The sequence below is a fragment of the Betta splendens genome, chromosome 13 (assembly GCF_900634795.4).
Source record: "Betta splendens chromosome 13, fBetSpl5.4, whole genome shotgun sequence".
NCBI classification, from domain to species: Eukaryota; Metazoa; Chordata; class Actinopteri; order Anabantiformes; family Osphronemidae; genus Betta; species Betta splendens.
This window is the reverse complement of record NC_040893.2, coordinates 14,043,049-14,065,669: the sequence shown is the minus strand read 5'-3', so window position 1 is coordinate 14,065,669 and position 22,621 is coordinate 14,043,049. Positions and strand designations below refer to the sequence as shown.

The 22,621-nt window shown below is 47.4% G+C and overlaps 2 protein-coding genes across 4 annotated transcripts in view; both read right to left on the bottom strand.

Moving 5' to 3' along the window:
* Window positions 1-8,043, bottom strand: part of lsamp (limbic system associated membrane protein) — a 340,641-nt gene extending 332,598 nt beyond the window's left edge. Inside the window, exon 1 of the mRNA XM_029170608.3 lies at window positions 7,688-8,043. Within this exon, the coding sequence (XP_029026441.1) occupies window positions 7,688-7,751 (64 nt within the window). The 5' untranslated portion in view covers window positions 7,752-8,043. The remainder of the gene's footprint in view (window positions 1-7,687) is intronic.
* A 7,018-nt stretch (window positions 8,044-15,061) lies between these two features.
* igsf11 (immunoglobulin superfamily member 11) overlaps window positions 15,062-22,621 on the bottom strand; it is a 60,324-nt gene continuing 52,764 nt past the window's right edge. For all 3 annotated transcript variants that reach the window (XM_029171314.3, XM_029171315.3, XM_055513964.1), the window contains 5 exons: window positions 19,659-19,866; window positions 19,374-19,529; window positions 18,365-18,487; window positions 17,766-17,913; window positions 15,062-17,698 (listed from right to left, as the gene is read on the bottom strand). In XM_029171314.3, coding sequence (XP_029027147.1) covers window positions 17,167-17,698; window positions 17,766-17,913; window positions 18,365-18,487; window positions 19,374-19,529; window positions 19,659-19,866 — 1,167 coding nt within the window. In that variant the 3' untranslated portion in view covers window positions 15,062-17,166. The remainder of the gene's footprint in view (window positions 17,699-17,765; window positions 17,914-18,364; window positions 18,488-19,373; window positions 19,530-19,658; window positions 19,867-22,621) is intronic.

Below are 22,621 nucleotides of genomic sequence, written 5' to 3'. Positions count from 1 at the left end.
GCAGAAGACTGGGCCTCAAACCACAGTTATACACACAGATGTGCCCAGTGACCCCAAACAGAAGCAACTGTACACATTATGGCTATTACTACTATAGACTACAGATCTCTGCACAGACACACTCAGCAGGTCAGTGTGATACAACATGCAGAGCTGCAGGACCGAATGTTACCGACAGACACGGGCAGATGTGCTAATGAATGTCCAAAGATTCATTAAAATGTGAGAATTATGTATTTTGGTTGTTGTGAGGTTCTGTAAGGTGCTAAAATAATCAGACATCAATCAGACAGAAAGGGGGGAAAAAAAGTTGTGTTTCTTATGTATGCACGCACACACACACTGAATATAAATGGAATGGTAGAAGGCTGGAGCAGACCAGTGGTCCTCTACACCTACGTTCCTACTTGTGAAAATTAAAGCATCGTTTGAATCGCAAGTATTCGCTGAAAATGGCGACGAGCGCTGGCGCCGCTGATGAGAAGTGGGCTCACCTGAAGCCTAATATCAAGCGTCCTCCACGCTGCTGTCGCATTATTTATGACTTTACCAAGGGTTCATGTTTCACTGTGCCTCCTCTCTGCAGCTGGAGGCGGCACTCGATTATTCCTCTCCACGCCGCAGCGCGCGAGGCTGGCAGCCGTGCTTATCTTAGTCTACGGCTCAACCAAGACGGAGGAGAAGCTGTGTCTATGGCTCTGAAGCGCCTTCTCACGATAAGCTGTATTTAAATCTTTCTACATCTCCAAGAACAGAGTGTGTGAGCACGCGGAGGGAGACGAGGGGACGTTAAACAATGTACAGGCTCACCGTCCAGCAGCTACCGCTGACAACAAGCTTCGCGGCCTTATAAGATATGATCAAAACTGAATATAATGCATGTGCATACACATAAAAACACACCTCTAACATTTCTCAGTACCCAACACTTATCTCAGTTAACTTCAGCGTTGAGGGTTAAATTGAGAGGATTGGTTCTGTTCCTTCACATTAAATGCAGACGCCTGGGGCTCATCCACTTGTATTAAAAAAAGCTCTGAGCAAGCTGAAATATTTTAATTGGTGGAGTTTGTGTTTGTTATTTTCCCAGGTATTAGTGTCATCATGTAATTATTTAATATGGACTTAGGTAATTTATGCATTTGCAAGTGTTGCCTGTTGTAGGGTTTACTCACTGAGGCGAGCACCTGCCCATAACCTGCTTCATGTGAGTGAACCTCTTCTGGGCGAATCTGCGTCATGGTCCGTGGACCGAGGAAACCTACAGTAGTTTGATTTAATGTTTAGATGTGCGTAAGAGTTGTGAGATCAATCACGCTACAGGACAGTTGTTTCAGGCAAACGGTTTAAAACGCTAAATGCCAATTAGAGGCAGAATCACTAATCTGATCAGTGTCTCTAATAGCGGCCTCGGCTCTGTCAGACTTCAAGCCCAAATAAGAGACACGAGAGAGAGCTGTGTATGGTAAAACAGAGCAGCGACAGCCCATCAATCACTTTGACTGCTGCGAAGAGTTGGATTAAACAAGGCATATCTCTCCAACATGTGGCTGATGTTGTCTTTCTCTGGGACTCAGGCATCTCCACAGAGGCAGGTGGTAATTTGAAACCCCCACCACTGCTCCAGCATGGTCTCCCACCTCTGGGACAGATTAAGGGTCTTTGCTGCCCTGCTGTTCCCATCCTGGCCTCTCCTGCTGTGACAGGCTGCTCCATGTCCTTGGCCGTAGCTGGGGGCTGTTAATGCCAGCTGCCTGGTCAAGTGCTGTGGATCGTCATGCCAGGCCACTGACTAACCTCAGATGTGTGGAGCAGTCTGGGGTGTGAATGTTTGGAAGTTGAATGTGCTCCTGGCCGCCCGCCTGCCGACTCTCTTAACCTCTTTGTGGGTCACTTCCACTTCTGGACCCTTTCCTGACACTGGCAGAACATGTAACTTGAAAACAACGGACCCTGAAGCCAAACAACCTGTGGAGACTAAACATGGACTCGGTGTGTGTGCAGACCTGTCGATGTGGTAAGTTAGTGCTCGACTCACTGCAGTCACACAGATGCTACAAGCATAAGAAACCACAGAAAACTGTGAAAATAATGTTGCATTTCCCACCGTGAAAACAAACTCTCTTCAAAAGACAGAGATTAATAAGAAACATGAGATGCGAAAATAGCAAAGGTTCGTGTGCAGCTGTACGTTTCTGTGCTTGTTGCCAATGCATCAAGATATATGGAAAACTACTGAGAGCTGCAACTGAACTATAACCCTCACCTTTCCTTCTCATCCATCCTCTAACATTCCACCAATTTACTGTAGTCAGTTTCCGCATTCAAATGTACACAGTACACTAGTCTCCTGAGTAGAAAACACCAGCAAGCGATGCTGGTAGATTCAGCACCATGGAGAGCGCCCAAACCACCTCAATAAGACAAGACTGACATGCATACACACATAAATATTCCTGAAATACTGCTAAAATCTGGACTGAGGAATGTGGAAAATAAATTACATCCAACATTCGAAGCTGTGCCCAGGGCCACAAACAAACAGAGTAATAGTAAATGTTATTTACGTTCACCTGAACTTATAATGGATTTATTCTTCAGCAAATTATCATGTGAAAAAGTTTTACTGTTTGCCATAAACCTATATTAAAAAATGATATGATCAAAGCTAGAAACAGACTTTTTATTAGTATTTACTTTAATCAAATACACCAGAAAAGGAACAAAAAAGTAATATCTCCAAGTACAAGACTTTAACATAAAGCAGGCAACGAGAGAGGACACAATGATGTGATGTCGACAATGCTGACTTTTGTGGGAATGGTCCAAACCTCCGTTTGACTCCAAATACTGTAATGAAACCACAAGGTCGAGAGGATGCAACCAGAGCCCCACCACCACCCTGAGAGGGTGAGAGAGGGCGCTCTGATTAGGCAGCGGCACTAAAAGCTGCTTCTCTTCATCTCATTAGACCGTTCATTCTGCCTCTCAGGATCCTTCACACTCCGAACCCAACGCCATCGCTGAGCCGCGCGTCGTCTCATTAACTGTTTCAAACCAGGAGACGGGACGCGATGAACCCGAAGACGGCGAAGGACACGGACGAAGGGTCGGACGTCGGGAGGAAAAAACGTACTGTAATAATAAATGACAGAAGTGTCCTTGGTCCCTGGTCAACATAAATTTCCTCATTCAGTTAAGTCATAAATTTCCCCCTGACCTTCACATGTTCTTCCTCTGCTATTTGAAATCATGATCATGTGACACACTCAGTTTTCCTTTGTGGATGTGGGGCTAATCTTTGAGCTTATTATGATTATTATCGTTTATTTATTAAATAATTCATTACAATAATGAATGATTTCTGCTAAAAAAATTGCTTTGCAACAAAGTTTTTTCAATGACTATACAAAAATATATTCCTTTGAATCCAATTAATTGGTAGAAACATACGCTTCTGTTATAGTTCTCCACGTTCTGTTGTCATTCATCTCAATTACAATCGACTGTTCTGCTCTGAAGTCAAAGAGGGTGAAGTTACACACTCTGGGCTGTTGAACTGCGCTTGCTTTTTATTAATGTGGTGAATAATTCCTCGTTTTTCCTTCTGCATCATTCTACTTTCCTGTGGCTCTCCAAACTCAGCCACTTAGAGTCAGCAGGTGGTTCCTATTGATTACACTATCTCGCAGCACCACAGTTTGCTGGTCTCCGAAATCCCAACCTCACATCTGTTCAGAAGCAAAACAGATCCTTTAGTCGTCGTAATTGTTATTTAAAATAATTTAGCTTTTCCCTTCGGAAACCGCCCGCTTCCGTAGCCAATTACAAGAACAAGAAAGCAACATGGCTTCACATTCATCTGAACAAATCAACTCGCCGACAACAATATGCAAAACATGCATCTGGCCACAAAAGTCACTTCCCTCCTCTCGCTCTTTATTTTCCTTAATTAAATGTTGCTTCATGGTTTTAAACTTTGTTTTAGAACATAATCTCCAGTACATACTGTGAAATAGCTAGAATATGTTATGTCCCGTCGCCATTTTAAGGCCAGAGGTCTGTCTCCCAGTCGTCTCCTGCCGCTGATCTCATCCCTCTCTCCTCGCAGGTTTCCAGCCACGGCCGGCGGAGAGCGGCACCGGCGCTCGTCTGCATCGCATCCTGCAGAACAAGGCGCTCCCCGCTCCTCTGATCCGACGCCGCTTGTCGACAGGGTAGCGGCCGTGGCAGTCAGGGATGTTACATGCCTTCAGTGAGAACCCACTGCAGTTCCTCACAACACTGAACAGAGCGAAAGTACATGTGGATGATGGGTGGCATCGAGGGGGAAGCTGCAGGATCACTGTAGCTACGGTACATGCCTGTGTTTTCCAACAAGGACAATATTAACGTGTAGAACTACATCATTTAAATGCACACGTTGGTTGAGTGCGGCTTTCTGCGACGAGTGGAGTGGATCCCTGAGACGAGCGGCTGGGAGCTCCCGCCTCTGACAGCCTCGGCACCGACTCAAGGTGATTTATAGCACAAGAGATTTCATATTCCTCTTAATCTTCTTTGCTCGCTGAATATTCCTAAAGTGCCGAGCGCAGCATTTTGATGTGTGGAGCGCGGCTCGTTTGAGCGCCGCTTCGCCCGCCGTGCGCTTCTGAACAGAGCGCGGCTCTGTTTATGGAGGATCACTGGACGAGAGATGGAGATCAAACACGATGATCACGTCGAAGCGCAAACGACGGGCGACGCATGGAAATGAGCTGCTTAACCTGCAGCATCCAAGAGAAAGACAAACAGACTAAATTACTTATTTTTTAATATTAGCAATGATAAATGTTTAATCAATACGTGCTGCTCTTACTGTAATTACTACATGCATCTTCACATGGGAGTTCGCTAGAATAGCTTCCTAACCAGCGGCTAACGCTTTGTCGGCTCCACGGAGCTGGTGGAACATTAACTTAAAAGCCTTCCAGCCTGACACACACCTGACTTCAAGGCTGATCCCCCGGCTCCCTCCAGCTTTGCTGCGTTCAGGGGCCCGGAGCGCCAGCGCCGGCCCCGTTTCTCATGACTCGGCCCACAGCGGCTGAGCAGACGCAGATGATGATGTCATTCCACATCTGACTGCTTTGGCGGCAGCTTCTCAGCAACTGCTACCGCTTCGTTTTACCACCGTGCAGTTCGAAGTTAGGCCGTTTACACGCAGGGTCAGAGCAACAGCCGACACCCGGCCCCTAAAACTAAGAACCAGGCTTTAATAGGATCCAAACACAGAACAGCTTCATCTTCCTTCTCTAAGACAAGCACTGACTTTGTGAGAGAGACACTTTAATCCTCTCATTTATTTGCCTGCTTTTAATGTGAGGTTACGCTCCGTTAGTTCCTCATGCCCGAAAATGAGAAAGTGCAGCTGAGGCCGTGAGCTGCAGACGCTGTTCATAATGCGGCTTAGGTTTCTGTGTGCTCGCTCGCTCGCTCGCTCACTCACTCACTGTACTGTACAGTACAGTACACGCTGTGGGACGGTTCACGCCGCCGAGGTCCCAAAGCCATAAATCTTCTCCCGATTGATGTGAAAAGTAGCAGTTTAATTAATTTCAGATCAAAGCGTGGATGTTGGCGTCTCACTTGTGGGCTCATCCCACACGACTGAATGACTTCAATCGAACACAAAAGCCGTCGACTAATAAAATGATGGAAACTCAACAGCAAATTGACGCCGAATAGCAAAATGAAGGTGTCCAGGAAGTTCCTGAACAAATGGCCTCCAGGAAAGTGGAGATACAGCAACGCCAACGTTTCAACATCTGTAGAAGGTTCAGTGACATAGGAGGTGGAATCAGACAGCAGCAACTATAGACCTTGACTCAATGGATTCTATTCAGTTAGTAATTTGAAAAAATGTCAGTGTTTGTTGCTTTTGCTTATTTAAAAGGCTCTGGCTCGTTGTAATCATGACTAGAAATATGCAACAAGTCCTGCAGTGGGTCTCGAGCTCACGTCTCCCTGTTGTTGTTCCGTGCTACGTATCCTCGCGTCACTTTAAACGGATCCCCTCGGACATGAAACGCGTCACTGTAACTAGACGGCACCGGGCGCCGTCTTCACGCCGCCTGCTGAACTGCGGATCCGATTAAAGGCGGAGGCTGATCCGTTTCTGCCAGGATCCGGAGGACTGTCGCATTACCTCAGTCAGATGAAACCTGTTATTGATTTACAGGCGGCGGGCAGCAATTACAGCTGTCTGACACAATCCAACTCCTAAACGCGCGCGCGCGCGCGCAGCGCTGCCAGACGAAATATTGCAGCAGCGGTTTAAAATTCAGGACAGACCGGGAGCTCCACGCGAGTCGAATATAAAGAAGACGCGTGGGCGAAGGGGGGGAAAACGAGAGAACAAAATAAAGAAAGTTACAGCACTAAGTAACAGCAACGGGAGACTCTGGTGGGTTTCGGCGATTTCCCACCATCTGCTCCACATCAGACGCAGCGTTTGCACAATTAACCATAAATGCATCTTCGATACCGCATCTTCTTTCTTGTTTACTCTTAGAATAAATAAATACATAGTTTTACAGCATAAAGGCAGAACTACAAGAAAGAGCATCTCTCCCGCTTTTCCACTGCACATAATGCATAAGAACATATTAAAGCACGGACTCACTTGGACTTATTCTCCCCCACGTCACCATTTTCTCTCCTCCTCCCCATTTCTGCCCCCCCCCCCCCCCCCCCATCCGCCACGTCGCACCAAGCAGGCAGCTCGCAGCATCAGAACAGTGTTAAAGTGAATCCGCTATGCTCGGTCAGGGCGTGCTGATGTTCTAGGCAGCGTGTTCCCGTGGGAGACAGAGGGAGCTAATTGATTCAATACTCGGCTCCATGAGTTGGGCCAAATCCGCTCCATTAGGACGGCCGGCGGCCGCACGCGGGTCTGTGGGGTCAGGTGAAATAAATGAATGCAGACAAGATACAGTCTGGGTCAATCAATGTGATTGAGTGTAAGGAAACTAAAGCAGCGACTTGTTTAGGTCTAGTTGCCAAAGGTGAGAAGAATGTGCTCCTTTTCTCCACATCCGAGCTACAGTACTGTAGAACCGGGCCGGCTCCAGCATCCCGGTCACCGGAGTCCACTCTGCATCCTATAGAACCACTCCATACGCATGGCCTGATGCTGGTGGAGCAGATCACGCAGCGTGTCCACCACACAAATGCCCGTTTCCATTCAAGCTGGTGCAGAGGTACCTTCGTACCTTCAGAGTTTCCGCTCGGAGCCGAACCGACCGTTTAGCAGCTGTTCTACCGGCCGAGCTGACAGCGAGTCGCCACAAACACCAGCTCCGACCGAAAACGACGAGCTGTCAGTTGCGGCGACGAGGAACTGTTGCGTTCGGGTCCATCGCTTTGTCCACAGGTGTTTAGCGTTTGAGCAGATGCGCACGCGCCCCACATTAATTAAGGCTTTTTGCTAATTCAGGCACGCGCTAAACACGTAATAATTTCCCGAGATCCGCAGCAACTAGAAGTCCGAGCCAGAAACGAGCACAACACGACCGCTGACACGCAAATCCGCACTGTCCCAAACATTCCCCAAAGAGCCCAAACTGCGCCACGGCGCAAAATGGGAGCTCTGCTCAAATCTAACTTTATGTCTGACACAGAACTGAGCCACGCAGCAGTTTCTTGCCTTGAAATCCGAAGAGGAAGGCGACGCCGGGGATCCACACGCTGTAAATCCAGAAGTAATGCATGATCTCCCGTAATCAGATCCAAACTTGGTTCCGGTGAGGGTCGGTGTGCGCGGGTGGTGCCGTCGGTTCGGAGGTGAGCGGCTGCTCGCTGGAAATAACGCCTGGGAGCGAATGGGCTCAGCAACAGCAGCCGACGCGAACCGCGCAAGTGCCGGAGAACCTGGGACTGGACTCGGCGCGTCGGTGTCGGTGTCGGGCTGCGCGTCGGCGGTGCGGCGATGCTCCGGCCTCTCCTGCCATCTAGCGTCGGAGGCGCCGTGAACGCAACGCGGAGCCCGAGCTGCTGCCCGTCGTCAGCCGAGCTCGGCGAGCCGGCGCGCGCGTCGCATCACTGTGTTGTTTCAGCGGGGTTTCGACGAGCGTGCGTTGAATAAATCAAGGTTAATTGAGGTTACCATGGAGATATCGTCCAAGGCGCCTCTCCCGACTAATATTGGTTATCTCTTACATAAAATTAACAGCGTCAGTCTCCCTGCAAGTGTAATGACTTGCTGTTAATTGGAAGAGAAGATTATGATTTAACTGTTTAATCTTTAATGACAAATCTAGAATTAGTCTAATTCGAGCTGTTGTGACATATTGATGACATCACTCCCACCGTTAATCATTCATAGCGTAATAAATATTGAAACATGCTTAAGAAAAACAAGTAAATTAAAGGCTTCTGTCAATCTGACATCACTCTAATCACGCTGGGATTTTTTTAGAGCTGAACATTTAGACATAGTTCACTCGATCAAATATTCATTAGCAAACACCAAACAAATTGTAATCCATACATAATTGAAGTAGGACCCAGTTCAGGACTGTTAGGTATCATGTGAACGTGTTTTGAGCTTCGTCTGGTCGAATCTGCTGATCTCCTGGGTGATATTACGTTACAGAGTAGACGGCATCATGCTCGCAGTCCGCAGCAGGCAGGAAACGGCCAACAGGGCCGCTGTCATTGTCTGCAGCATCCATGCAGGAAATATTCAATTGCTCTCAATATGAAAGTCATTGCATGGTTCATTTGTTCCCCTGGATGCATGACAATGGTTCGTGCTTATAGTTAACCGGGTCTAAGAATTGGTACAGACCCAAAGCTATGGAAATTCTGTTCACTATATGAGCATATGCCATCGAATATTAGCTATTAGTCAGTGTGAGATATTAGAGTTTTCATTGTTTGTCTCCTTGTTTGTTGGTTAAGTGGATCAGTACTCTGGTCTCTGACAAAGTGAAAACCTGAGAATGGATGAACTGATTGATGGAACCTCGTTTAGGTGTCAATATACTGTAGGTGTGTTCATAAAACACTGGGCTCGGTTTGTTTTCATGAAACTTGTTGGGTCCAGGAATTTCCGAGGGACACGCTGTACACACTGAATTGAAGCAGATAAGAGAATGGTGCCACGCTGCTCAAAGAACACCGTGTACAGTAGTGCTGAACATTTACCACCCATCAGTTTGTAAATGTTGGAGAACAGTAGAGCGACTCATGAATTATTCAGAACAGACAAAGGCTGTGTCACTCTGCTGAGACGAAGCACATGTACAGTAACAGCACAGCAGCTGCACGCAGCGAATGCTGGTAAATGTTGAACCGCCCGGTTGACTTCCAGAAAGTGTATAGCACACGTTTACATTTGTATATTTTATCTCCATAAATTGAAGAGTGTCTGTCAATTAGAGCTTGCACTCAGGTTAGTTGGAGATTCTAAGCTGCTCGTGTGCGTGAGTGGTTGTGTGCGATGCACCGGCGACCTGTCCAGGGCTGCGTGAGTGCCAGCTGCGAGAGGCTCCAGCTTGAGTGGACACAGCGGTTCTGAATATGAGCGAGCGAAAAAATTCTGACAACAGCGTAACATGTTTTCATAAGCACTGGGTGTCGGTTCAAAAAAAACTCACACACACACACACACACACACACACACACACACACACACACACACACACACACACACACACACACAAAACGCTGTTTGCTGGAACGTAGAGTGATCGGGCACCTAGTTCAGCACCATGGACAGAGACAGTGAAGCGCAGTACCAGGGATTTCAGAGGTGTTGAGAAGGAAAACATTAGTTCATGATATGGTGCCTATGTCTCATACTGCAACTTTAATAAAGTCTGAGCCATTCTAGTGTATTTATTGCCACTCTAAGCAACACCCACGGGATAGCTGAGTAAAGGTGGCCACAGCATCATCCTTTCCCATATGACTAATGCGATGACAGGATCCTCTGGATGCAGTCCAAGAATTAACAACCGTCTTGCACCTTTGCATTATGACTTGCAGTCCCTCGCTTTGCCAAAAACTGCGGCTAATGATGTCTTCTCCAGTCTGCTGAGCAGGTGATTGGCTGTCAGCCGCACACTTCAATAAATCACTGCACAGCTAAAAATAAATAAATAAATAAATAAAAAGCACAGAACCATAGGTAGAAGAGCTGCAGGTCCTGTCCACTCAGGCAGCTACTATTTACACAAACCTCCTCCTGGGATATGGGAGCACTGCATTCATGTCACAGTGATGCCTGCCGAGTCTGCCTTTCCCCCTCACCTTTGCCTCCGGCTCTCCATTTTCATTGTCCGTGTGTGTGTTTTATTCACACATAGTGTAGGACTGCTGGATCCACAGAGCTCCTCGCCTCTGCTCGCTACCTGATTGACTGTGTCAGCTGCCACCTGTCAGCACAGCTGTTCTGCATGTTTTTATTAAAGCTCCCGGTACATGAAAAGGTTTGTGTGACACTTAGCTTGTCTGGATGCCAGACTTGTCCATGTTGTCAGCTCTGCTGTTCCCTGCCTAGTTGGTTTTGCTTATGCGGTCCTGTGATTTTTTTTTTCCTCTTCCAGGAATCCTGCTTAAAATTTAAGGAGGACTGACAGTGAGAGTTAATATATTGCCTCCAGAATAAAAATAAGTGTAGCAGCATGCCAGTTAGGGTTTAGTAAGACAAAGAATAAATTGTCACAGGTTATTTCCTAAATTCAAAGTTATTCTGGGTAATCAGGCTGACGCTGATCATGAGACGAATTTAAAGCAGATTAAAACGGTGTGTCTTTCCAGAAGCACAAAAACGACAGTCTTGGAGGTGCCTGGAGGACGAGGAACGTAAAGCTGCCTTCCTACCACATGAGAACAGCTGGAAGGAAATCAAGGCAGATAGGCACAACTGATGGAGCTCTAGAGAGAACGGCGCTGAAGGAAAAGTGAGAGAGAAGTCAGAGCAGGTGAAGAGACGAAAATGCAATCAGAAAAGCTGATTACCAGCTTTGGGAATAAATCGACGGCTCTCGCACAAGGAGAGTTTTGTCTAAGACACTGAAAAGACAAAAGGCACAAAAGTGAGAAGTGTAGCGAGGAAAATGAAATGGGAATATGTCAAAAAAGTGCAAATCTGAAAGAGGGAGAGGGAATAGTTGGATAAAGAATGGAGGCTACTAATGATGGAACTCTCTTCAGTTCACTGATCATTTTTTTTGTTAAATCCTCAATTTCTCAGTTCTCTGAGTTCTTTCACTTGTGTGGCTCCTCGCTCCACGATTGTCTTGTCTTCCCTCCTCTTGTAAAGGGAGGTATATTGTTTGATGTCCACCCCATTTCTCACTCGCCCGCTCCCTCCGGGGAAATATCATGGTACGCCAGTCGAAGTGGAAGTGGAAAAGGCAACAAAGGGAGAGGAAGGGGAGACAAGTAGCGCTTGGGTAAAAATAGACCCAGAGTCAACGCAGTGGGAAAGGCTGAGCAGTCCTGGCCCTCAGGTGGAAAGGTGACGTGACGTCAACACAAGATTCATATTTAATTCCATCATCCCAATGCAATACCTGCTCTTCCTCACGGTGCCTCCATCTGGGCTCCTGCTTTTAACTGAAACTGGAGGCCTTTGCACGGAGGTTAAAACGTAGCGAGAGGAGGAGAAGATTGAGGATCCACCACTTGAGCAGTGACAGGTGCGGAGGACAAGATGGGGGCAGTAATGATCCAGCGCTTCACTTCAATTTTCTCCAAAAATGCAATTCATTAAAAGGGTGTTACTCCCTGAAGGAGGGGATTTTCTCCCACTCTGTCTATAAAGACAAAAATCTCTGAAATAAGTTGCTTAAAACCTCTAAAAAGGTCTTGGATTTGGAATTTGATCGTGCATTTGTCTTGATCCTGTGACGTTCAATGAATTTCACAAAAACTGATATTCTTAATTACTAATCCACCTGAAGACTGCGTTGTGGATAAGCAGTGACACCGGGCCCCTTGCTTAAGTCCTGTGTGAGAAGCAGCTCTAAGGAAGTTAAACCCTGAGGGGTTTTAAATTAGAACAAGTTAAAGCCTCAACCTGTGAAGTGGTGCTTTTTCCAGGGCTACGATTGAGGTAATTTCACTGATTTCATTTAGATTCAACTTGCTTTATCTACCTTTAAAGTCACAGTGTTCGAATGTTGAACTGTATGAATTCCAAACGTCTTCACTTCATTTAATCCAGTCTCACTAAACAAACTTTGCTAATATCATCTTACCTCAGCTTGAACTTTAAATTGTTTTTTTTTTTTTTGGGGTCCATTCAGCTCTAAACTCCAGAACCCGTCCATCAGTGAGCTGAATCTGTTTTCATCACCTTCTTTCTCTTCCCCATTCTCCATTGATTCTCTCCCGGATTGACTGCTGTGACCTCAAACCCAGGAGGTTAACAACATCTATAGAACTTCTGCAACTCTATCAGACTGGAGACAACACAGACATTGAGCAGACTGTTGATTTATTTCTCCTTTCTTTATCGGTGTCAGTGTCATTGTTCGCTATGGGCTTAATCACATCCATCGCTCGCTTTCATGAATTATAGAAATTGTGCAATGGGAAACAATAAAAGAAGGAAACAATCAGGAAACCCAGATTGGCTGTATTTATGTGAATTGCTGATCTTTCTCCCGTCAGTGAGTGGAAACACCTCCTGGACGTAAGCGTTGCTCCTGGGACAGACTCGCTGTGTTGCCTGCAGGGGAGAGTTTTGGACAGACAGATACACGCATACAGATATAGATGGAGAATATCGAGAGAGGCAGTGAGCCAGTTCCACAGCTCCACTATTATGGGATGGCTGCTCTATAGACAACCCTAGAGTGAAGAGAACGCTTTGGAAAGGGCAATGTAATGGATGTCCAAAGTGATTTCTCAGAAGCAGCATTGTGCATTCAGCTTGGGAACCAGAGGGGCCTGATTGGCCATATTCAGCTCCATCGTCGGCCACCTGTCTGCTCCGCTCCAAAATGGGTCCGTGCCGTTGTCTCCCTCTCCCCCTGTCTGTCTGTTTCATTTGCTCCCCGTCTCACTGGTCAGTGTGTTCGTTTCAGTAAGTGAATCACACCGTAATGAATAAATGGACTGTCAGATAAAAATGCACTTGCACATGCTGGTCTCACGTCGATGTTGTTTAACCTCTTCATGGATGCGCGCGCACACACACACACACACACACACACACACACACACACGCACACACACACGCACGCACACACGCACACACACACACACACACACACACACACACACACACACACACACTGCAAAAGAGAAAATGCTGTGCAAGCTCATTAAATGAACGCGAGTTCCTTTGCTGTTTTTATGAATACAGAGCACATTTTACTAATTAAACGAGGAAGATAGAATATAAAACATGGTCTCATACAATCTGTGCTCCATTAAGTGCTTGTACTGTTCCTACAGTTCGATAAAGGTAAAAGCTTTCTGCCAAAATGAGCCTTGGCAGGAAGGAAAACATGTCATTTAGAGTGTTCTGGACACACAGAAAGGCCTCTACTGGAACAAGTACAGTTAATAATATCAATATTATGGCTGCATTTACTGTATCAACACAAATAATTGCAATAGTCTGAAATATCCCAAATAATGATATGGGAATAAACGGAACCCGCCTTCTGATTGGCCGCAGCACAAACAGGGGAGAATGTTAACAAAAGTCCCACAGCAACAGCCAGAGTTCTATGGACCCGTCCGTTTAACTTGACTCGCTTTTTACCGTTAGACTTTACACTGTTCTCAGTATGAACTCCTGTTTGGAGGAATCGAGGAATAGACGCGGCGACGCCGAGCCTGGAGCTGTTCACGCTGCCGCACGGAGGCTCTCGCACGAAAGGTAACACAATAGGTGGATTCATGAAGGCCACGGGGGCCAAGACTGTTAGGCTGTTAAATGATGAATGGAATGAAAATGCTGCAACTATGCACACTTTAAATCATGATGATTCTGATCTCAGGAAGAGGATAATTAACCCCTGTGCTCTACTTAGAATTGCGAGCACATGCATGATTCAGCATAGACACTCGGACACGCACACGCACCAGCTGGTGGTCTCCTGCAGCTAATGAGCTCAGTCCTCGGGAGCGCTGGCCCCGCTGACCTTTTGCTTCTTTCAAAGGTCGCGCCTGTTAATGTCTTAAAGTTGAAATGGGTTAGAGGAACATTAAGGGAGTACTGACAGAAATCAGAATTAGACATAAATCAAGGAGGTTCAGTGTCATTAAAATCCACTAATTAATATTGCAGCAAGACAAGTGCCCGGTCTCTATTTAGACTAATTTAGAGCCCTTTGATGCCGAGTTCTCACACCAGTTAGTGTTGGATTCCATGAAGAATGGCTCACAAACGACGAACGCGAGCTCCACGGTGGTTCTGGGCAGCTGTAGGCGGACACACACTGCCCCCCAGTGGTTCATTTCAGAACAACACGCACGACACGCGACTTGAACTTACAGTACTCCTTTTTAAAATCACAGCAAGTGCTGAGCTGTTTGAAATAATCACGGCCATGAATAAATCAGTCAGATTCACCACGGTCGCCCAATCACAACAAAACAGTCCTCACATTAATGTGCCTGAACTTAATCAGTTCCTCGTTGAGGCTTTGCAGAGGAACGAAGCCACTAGCAATCTTGCATATTTTCCGTATTGATATTCTGTACAGTCCTCTACCTTTATGGATGTCCCTGCAGCCCTCAGCTGCACCACAGGCTAAATGAATGCGTTTCACACAAAGCGTGTCGAGAAAAGCCTGAAGTGAGTTATTCATATTTCACAGTATTCTGCTCCAGTGAAGCCCAGCAGCCGGCGAGAATCAAAGCTACATCAGGCTTGTTGTATGCAAATCCAGAGTCATTAACATTTCAATCAGGGCTAAAATATGGTCAAATGTAGATGATCTAGCTGAAAAAGCCTTTATCTACAGCTTCAGTAGATTCTCAAATACAGGAATTAGTTTGTGACCTGTCACATAGAAATACACACATGTACACAAATGAGAAGGATGCTGACTAGAATGTAGTAACAATATTTATTCACTACAAGTTCTGGTGTTATTTGTCCTATTTTAATTTTCAACCCAACAGTAAGAACAAGATGTTGTTTACATATTTACAAATGGCTTTTGCTATTGGCAATATATCACGTTTTTATTTATGTACAGAACCCACATCACCATGGTAACCACATGCCAGTCTATGGCCAGGGCAGAAGATACAATGTTTACATAACCTGGGTTAGAACCTCAGTAGTTTTCTACTGATTGTGCTCGAATAATCTCAGTTTAGCCTTTTCCAGCTCGCTGTTTGTCTTCTAACAGGAAAGAAAAGAGCCAAAGCTCTGTCATCCAGCGTTAAGAGCATAGAGTGAAACCTTCACAGACAGAAAGACTGAAAACACTGTCAGACGAAAAAGAAGAGAAAGTGCTGTTTGATTATGTGGCCTCTTTTGTGTGTGTGTGTGTGTGTGTGTGTGTGTGTGTGTGTGTGTGTGTGTGTGTGTGTGTGTGTGTGTGTGTGTGTGTTGCAGGCAGACAGGCAACAAAAGCTTGCTCTTAAGGGAGAAAAACTACAAACAAATAACCAGATAAACGTATCTGCGACAGTGGTTGCATAACTGTAGTCGAACCTGTGAACTAGTGACTGATCTGGACCGTGTAGACTGTCAGCCTTATTTTTGTAATGTTAGCACAAATTAAAGGAATGGCTTGTTTCGACTAAATCTCAGAAATTAGATATATTAAACCAGACATCGCTTAAAAGGGAGAACCCGCTTTCCAACACCCTACAGTGTGTTAAGTGACACACAAAGAGTTGCTCTTCAAATATTGTATTGAAGCCACAATAAATTATTACTGTGTGTGTAATCGGGATTACTGGGGAAACTCCAGCCAACAGATTTAGTTAAATACACAGTGGTACGTTCTAAGCATTAGTGTCTATATTTTACCAAAACGTTGCTGTTGGTGTTAAACCAAATTAGATTTATCTCAGATCCTGTAATTTTATAATAATTATTTAAAAAAACAAAATATAAAAATAATATGCTTTCTGTGCCTCTGTAGCTCAAACCCACAGTTGACTTGTATTAGAAAAAAAATCTTTAAAATTAAGACACGAGTTGTAAAATATGTATCAATATGTATCTTTGTCCTTATTTTAAAATCACAAACTAGGCTACTGTCGTAGTTACAGTATGTACAGCCGTTATAAAGGGAGGAATCACCTTCCACCTCATCTTTGTCTCTTAAAGCATTTATGAAATAAGACATCCTCTCATCCACGTCTTCTAAAGCAGCACTGATGCGGCGTGAACCAAATGAGGACCAGCAACAAAAAACAGAAGGTTCTGCAGGTTCCAGTTGAAATCAGCCCTACACCAGCGAATGCTTCACCCTCACACTGTATTAGCAAAAGAGTTTCATTAAAGTTCTATAAGTAAAGACTCAGTTATTGTTGCCTTGAAATGTGCAGTAACATAATCAAAATGTTGCATTCAGTGTAGTACAGTAAACTATGCAATATATTCAATCAGTAAAACCCATCTCTCTAAACCTCTAAGGCCATTTCAAGCGCCATTAGTTCATTCATTCTGTGTAATCATTCATTAACGAAGCCTGATCCTCAGCATCACTATCATCAAGTCAACCAACGTTAAAACTGAGAAAAACAGAAGCCAGTAGAAATAATATGGACTTAATTTGTTATCCTAAAACAAGGGACACATGCATTTACAGTATGTAGGAATCCAAGCTGACTTTTTCTGGCCATGCCAAAAAAAACAAAAAAAACAACAAAAACAACAAAAAAAACAGGATGACACCCGCTCATCACCAGCATCCAGGCCTGAACGGCCTCTAGGACTCCTCGTGCCTTCAGACTTTACAAACGGTCCAAGTGCAGCTGATCACAAACACGTCAGACAAGGGGATGACCAATTTCCAGCTGGTGCCTTTGTACAGAACACAGGTTCTGTCCATCACTGAATTGGCATTGAATGAACTCCGCGCTGTAAAAGTCCAGTTCGTTTTGGGATTAAAAAGGTCAGACATACAGAAACAGTCATCGGGCTGCTTCAGCCCAGACGCGCCGTCCTTCAGGCGGCGGCGGCGGCGGGTCTCAAACCAGCGAGCCCGCTCGGCTCTGGGCCGGCACCATGACGGGCACGGCGCCCATGCGCTCCAGCGTGGCCTGGCTCACGGCGTACGAGTGCGTGTGCTGGCCGTGCGCCGCCGCCGCTGCCGGCGCCGCCGGCTTGAGGCTCACGGAGCCGTTGCTGCGCACCATGGCGGGGGGCGACGGCGCCGAGTTCGTGGTCACCACCAGCGTCTTGGGCGGCGGCAGCGTGTGGCCGCCGTTGGCGAGCGGCGCCGGGGGCGGCGCGTGGCGGGGCAGCGGCACCGAGCCCGGGGCGGCGCCGTGCCCCGCGCCCTGGCCCGGCCCGTGGGCGCCGTGGGCGGCGGCCGAGAAGGTGTGGCGCGTGTCGCCGTTGTAGCGCGTGTAGGAGTTGGTGTCGTAGTTGGGTTTGGGGTTGTGCCAGTAGCGGCTGTTGTAGGTGTTGGTGGACGTCAGCGTGTCGTTCTCCGAGGACGAGGCGTCGGCGTGGAACGCCTTGACCGACGACGACCTCTTGGGGGGAAGGTCGTCCTCTCTGTGGACGGGGACATTGTCAGTTTCACCGCCGTAGCCACTCAACCACACACAGACGCGGGACCCACCGGATCTCGTTGGGGATCTCCTCCTCGTCGTATTTGTTCTTGTTCTTCCAGTAGAAGAGCGTGACCGCCACCAGCAGGGAGCAGATGATGACGGCCAGGACCCCTGTGGCGATGGTCCCCGCTATCAGGCCCACGCTCTGAGGCTGAGCTGCAGGATCAGAGGAGGAGGGAGGGTGACGTTAGATGGAAGCAACGCACGGTTACAGTAGATGAGCTGCAGAAAACGCTGCGACGGAAGCATCTGTTCGCCTCCAGCTGCGGACCTGCCAAAACACAAGCCTTTCAACCAGAGACCGGCTATGAAGCACAACGTAGGTTCAACTCAGTGAGTTGACTTGAGCTTTGGAGGCCTGTACTGACATCTGACTTTTCCTGTTGTCAGCACTCAGCCTCATGTTTCTGTCAGACGCTGACAGACAGATGAAGAGCACAGGACACGGGCCGGGTCCCAGGCCGTTCTGACAGCCTCTCCAAACTGTCCGACCCGACCCGGCCCGACCCGGCCGCTCCCCCTGTCTGACTGGTGTCAGACGCGAGGACGGTTCCTGTCTCCGTCTCGTCTTTCGGCTGCTTCGCTTTTTGTGCTGTTCGGTACTTACGGGCCACGACCTGCACGTTGAGCAGACAGGTGCTCTTGCCGATAGCGTTGCTGGACGTGCACTGGTAGAGGCCCGAGGTGCTGGTGCTGATGTTCCTGAGGGCGACGGTGCCCTGCATCTGGTCTGCAGGACACACAGTCACAGAGTAATGAAAGGAGCAGAAGCATGAAACACACCGTTCTCCACAGTAGATGCACATTGTCCCGTCCACCAATAGATGGTGGTAGAAGCCTGAATAATAAGTAGAGCGTCAAACGCAAACAGGTTATTTGTGTGTGTTACAGGAGACGAGCCACAGATTTATTGGGCAATCATTAAAATGCAGTAAATATTGTCTGAACATTAACATATCAAAGAGCTGATTGTCAGACGTGCTGATAACTGATGTATGATTGTCTGTACGAGTGTGTGGCCTACACTCGGTAGAGAACAAACAGTGTCTGGTGATGACGACCACTTGACCAGACGATGGGCAGCCGGAGCAGAAAGGAGGGTTCACTTCAACAGAACTCTGATGCTGAAACCAAAGGTTCTGGGAGGCGTCCATCCATTAGATCGGGGGAGACAATGAGATGATACTGAAACGCTTTCATAGCGATACGAGACGCCGGCGCTGGCGTCACTTGACTAATGAAGTATAATTTTAGCTCAACTAAACGGTGGAACACGGCAGGATCACGTGAAAGGAGGAGAGAAACCAGAAAATAGGTGGATCCGGCAGGTAATAATGTAATATATTTTGGGGTCTTCGCTGCCGTCATTAAGGGTTCAGTCCGAAGGTCAAAGTGCAGATTTGGTTTTCAGCATGAGAGCAGGAAGAAGACGCTGATACACGGAAACACACACTTCCATCCATCATCACCCCCTCAGGATCAGAGGAGGGGGTGGTGGTGGAGGTGGTGGTGGGAGGGAGGGGGGGGAGGGGGGGACTGGGCTGCGCGACGCGTGTGAGATTTACCAGCGAACGTGGGGCAAAAGGGGACTCCGACGGCCAGCCTGTTTGTAATACCTTGCATGGCGTTGTGCGGCAGCCGGGGCAGGGCGTCCAGCTTCTCCCAGGAGTAGGACGGCGTGGGGATGCCTTCCTCCGAGCTGCACACCAGCATGATGTCGCTGCCTACGTCCAGCGTGCCCTGGATTCGACATGCTGGCACGGAGGGGGGCACTGGCAGATGGAGAGAGTGGGAGGTGTCATGCCGAGGCACTCTGTGAAGCACACTTCATGCTTCCCCCGTTCGCTCGTTAAGCGCCCGCCTCGTTAAGGCCCCGTTCTCTGCTCCTGTGTGGTACTGACCCAGCACGGTGAGCCCGATGACGCCGATGTTGCGGCCCCCTCGGTCCGGGAGGTTGTTGACCAGGCACTGGTAGGTCCCAGTGTCAGAGAGCTGGGTGTTGTTGATGAAGATGGAGGCACTTGTGCTTGGCATGGTGGCCACAAAGCCCACTCGGCCGTTGAGGTGGTTGGCGAGGCTGAACACCTGGCCGCCCTGGTAGATGATGACCTGGATGGAGCCGAGAAGGCATTTATGAAATAAATATGGAAATGGGAGGAGTACAAAACAGAAACACACTTTAATCCTGCTACGAATAACTAATATATTATAGTAAAGTCATGAGTCTGATCATGATTGTGGTTCATTACCAGTATCCACCACTAGAGGGAGACCTAGATGACAAATAACTTGACAGTGGACAGAGCAAATAAAGGGACAAGACAGACTTTAATGTTCTACAAACAAACAGAAAAACTCAAAACCCTTTTATTTGTGAGTGGTGCTTTCAGCGGCCAGAGTAATAGTCTGCTCTGGTAGTAGAATGCCGCTCTCCAGATAAAAGCATCCACTAAACGGTATACATAATTGAAAACGTTTGAACTTGGAAGCATGAAAACTGCAAAGTGACGAATCCAAACGACGCAACAGCAGCTGAGTTTGGCCCACGAGGAGTTCAAGCCGCGCGGTGGTTACGGCAGTGAGAACACGGTCGTGAGGCGAACGGACCTGAGACAAGCTCACACTGAGGTGAGCTTGTCTCAGGTCCAGGCTGAAAAGCGATGAAGGGGCAGTTTGTTGGAAATGTTCCCCCATGCTTTAAACTTGGGCTGAACAGCTCGTTTATGTGGCCCAGCCACATGCAAAGCAGCCCTCACCCCTCAGCTGGGCCCACACAAAGGATGGAGAGGACACACACACACACACACACACACACACACACACACACACACACACACACACACACACACACACACACACACACACGGGGAAATCAGAGGAGCTATTCACTTTGGTGAAAGAGCCCTCATTGAACTGTTCAAAGAGCGATGCAGAGACACAACCAGCACCGTTCTGTGTGTGTGTATGTGTGCACGCGTCACAATGCTGATGAAAGTGCAGGAGTGTGTGTGTGTGTGTGTGTGTGTGTGCGTGCCACCGCGTCCTCCACCGCTGCTTAACGGTTGCAAATTGCTCGGCTGCAATTTCCTGAGTGCAGCGCGTTCGCTTTGTCCTCTTATGTGCAGATGAATGGGCAGCTCCTCAGCTGTGACGAGAGTCTGCGACTGCATCCGACCCGTGTTTGTGTCTCAGTGCAGCCTCATTTACTCGCGGGGAAGTGTTTCAGCGTGGGGGCGTGCGTGCACAAGTGTGTGAGACTGCCCTGCTACAGTACCGGTGCATGACCGGACCCGGCGCCGCTGAAGACCGGACAATATCCACCAATCGGCACGCGTGGAAAAAGAATCCGCTCTATTACGGAGGCGAAGATGAAATCAGGGCTCGCCGGTGCTGCACACCTGATCCTGACGCCAGGTCTTCTTCTGTGGTGTTTACATTTTGAAGCTAAATGCCCCAAATCCCGTGCGCGTGTGCCTCATTTCGAACGTGTCCCGTCCGCTGGGCTGAGCCTTATACGTATAAAGCACCTCATCCCCTCGCGTGACCTGCTTGGCTTTGAAGCTGGACGCAGGGAGAAAAGAGGTCATGGACGCCACTCAGATGGCAGACGGCCCTAAGAACTCTATCTGGACCCGCTGGACGCTCCATCGCCGGGCTGCTCGTAAACCTCTGCTGCGTACAGTACCTCCCCTCCTGACATCCTACACACGTACAGCAGTGATGCATGCACGGTGCTGAAGGAGCAGTGATCCGGCCTCCAACCGGATCCACACAGCAGACACAGTAACTCTCCATCAGCGCTCTGTAGCAGCCTACTTCTGAGTGACTCTAAGGACCCCGTTGGCCCCAGACATGATGGACGCTGCCATCACTCAGCAAAGCCTAAATAAACCTCTAAAACCCTCACAGCCTCCCTTCAATTTACCCGCTGTAAGCTGTTATCTCTTTCTATCCTCTGAGACATGTTCTGAACAATATGGGCCCTAATCTATTTCACTAGCACGTTCCCTCAAACGGGCGGCTCTGGTTGATCTGGACCGTAAGTACAGTGCAGTTAGAAATGATTTGCCAACATCTTTGTTTTCTTTGTTGCTTAGTGAAACTAAATAAAATATATTTTGTTTAAATGCATGAGGGAGAAAGAGAACTAAACAGCGTTGGGTGGAGGAAACTCAAAGGGAAACTACATCTCCTTGGACGTGCAGGAATAAGAGGTAATAAATAAAGGAGAGGCTGGAAGAGACAGCAGAAATATGAAATACAACTGTGGCCTGAGGGACCAGAGGATAAAATGTGGAATTAAGTAAAAAACGCTTTAACTGGGTTTAACCAGGACAGACTGCTTTACACAGCACTTCAGCTGCACATATATGTTCTACTGTTTGTCGCCAGAGGATCGTATCGATCGTGAATAAGCTTGGACGTTTGAGCTTTACAGCTGAGCCTCCTGAATAATATTGAATATTTAATAAATAATAATTTAGCTATTTGCTAAAAAATATAGTGGACTCACGAGATCAGAGTGAGTCAAAGGCACATGTTCACAGGTTTTACATTCAAGTCATCAAAAAACAAGAAATTGTCCTCGAGGAAGATGTTGGAGGGAAAACAATAACGCTGCTGCTGACTCTGCATACGGTCCCTACGTCCCTGAAGGAAGTCAAGCAAAGGAATTAAAGTCCTGATCAATATGGAGTATCATGTTCTCATACTGTATGTGAGAGAGTGCATTGAAGCTGATATAATGAACTTCTGTGTAACCTCTCCCCAGGGACGACTTACAGCTTTCAGACATGACTGTGTGTGAAATGAGTCCCGTTTTTTTCTTTTTTCTGTGTGTTTACAGAGACGAGCCTGAAGAGGC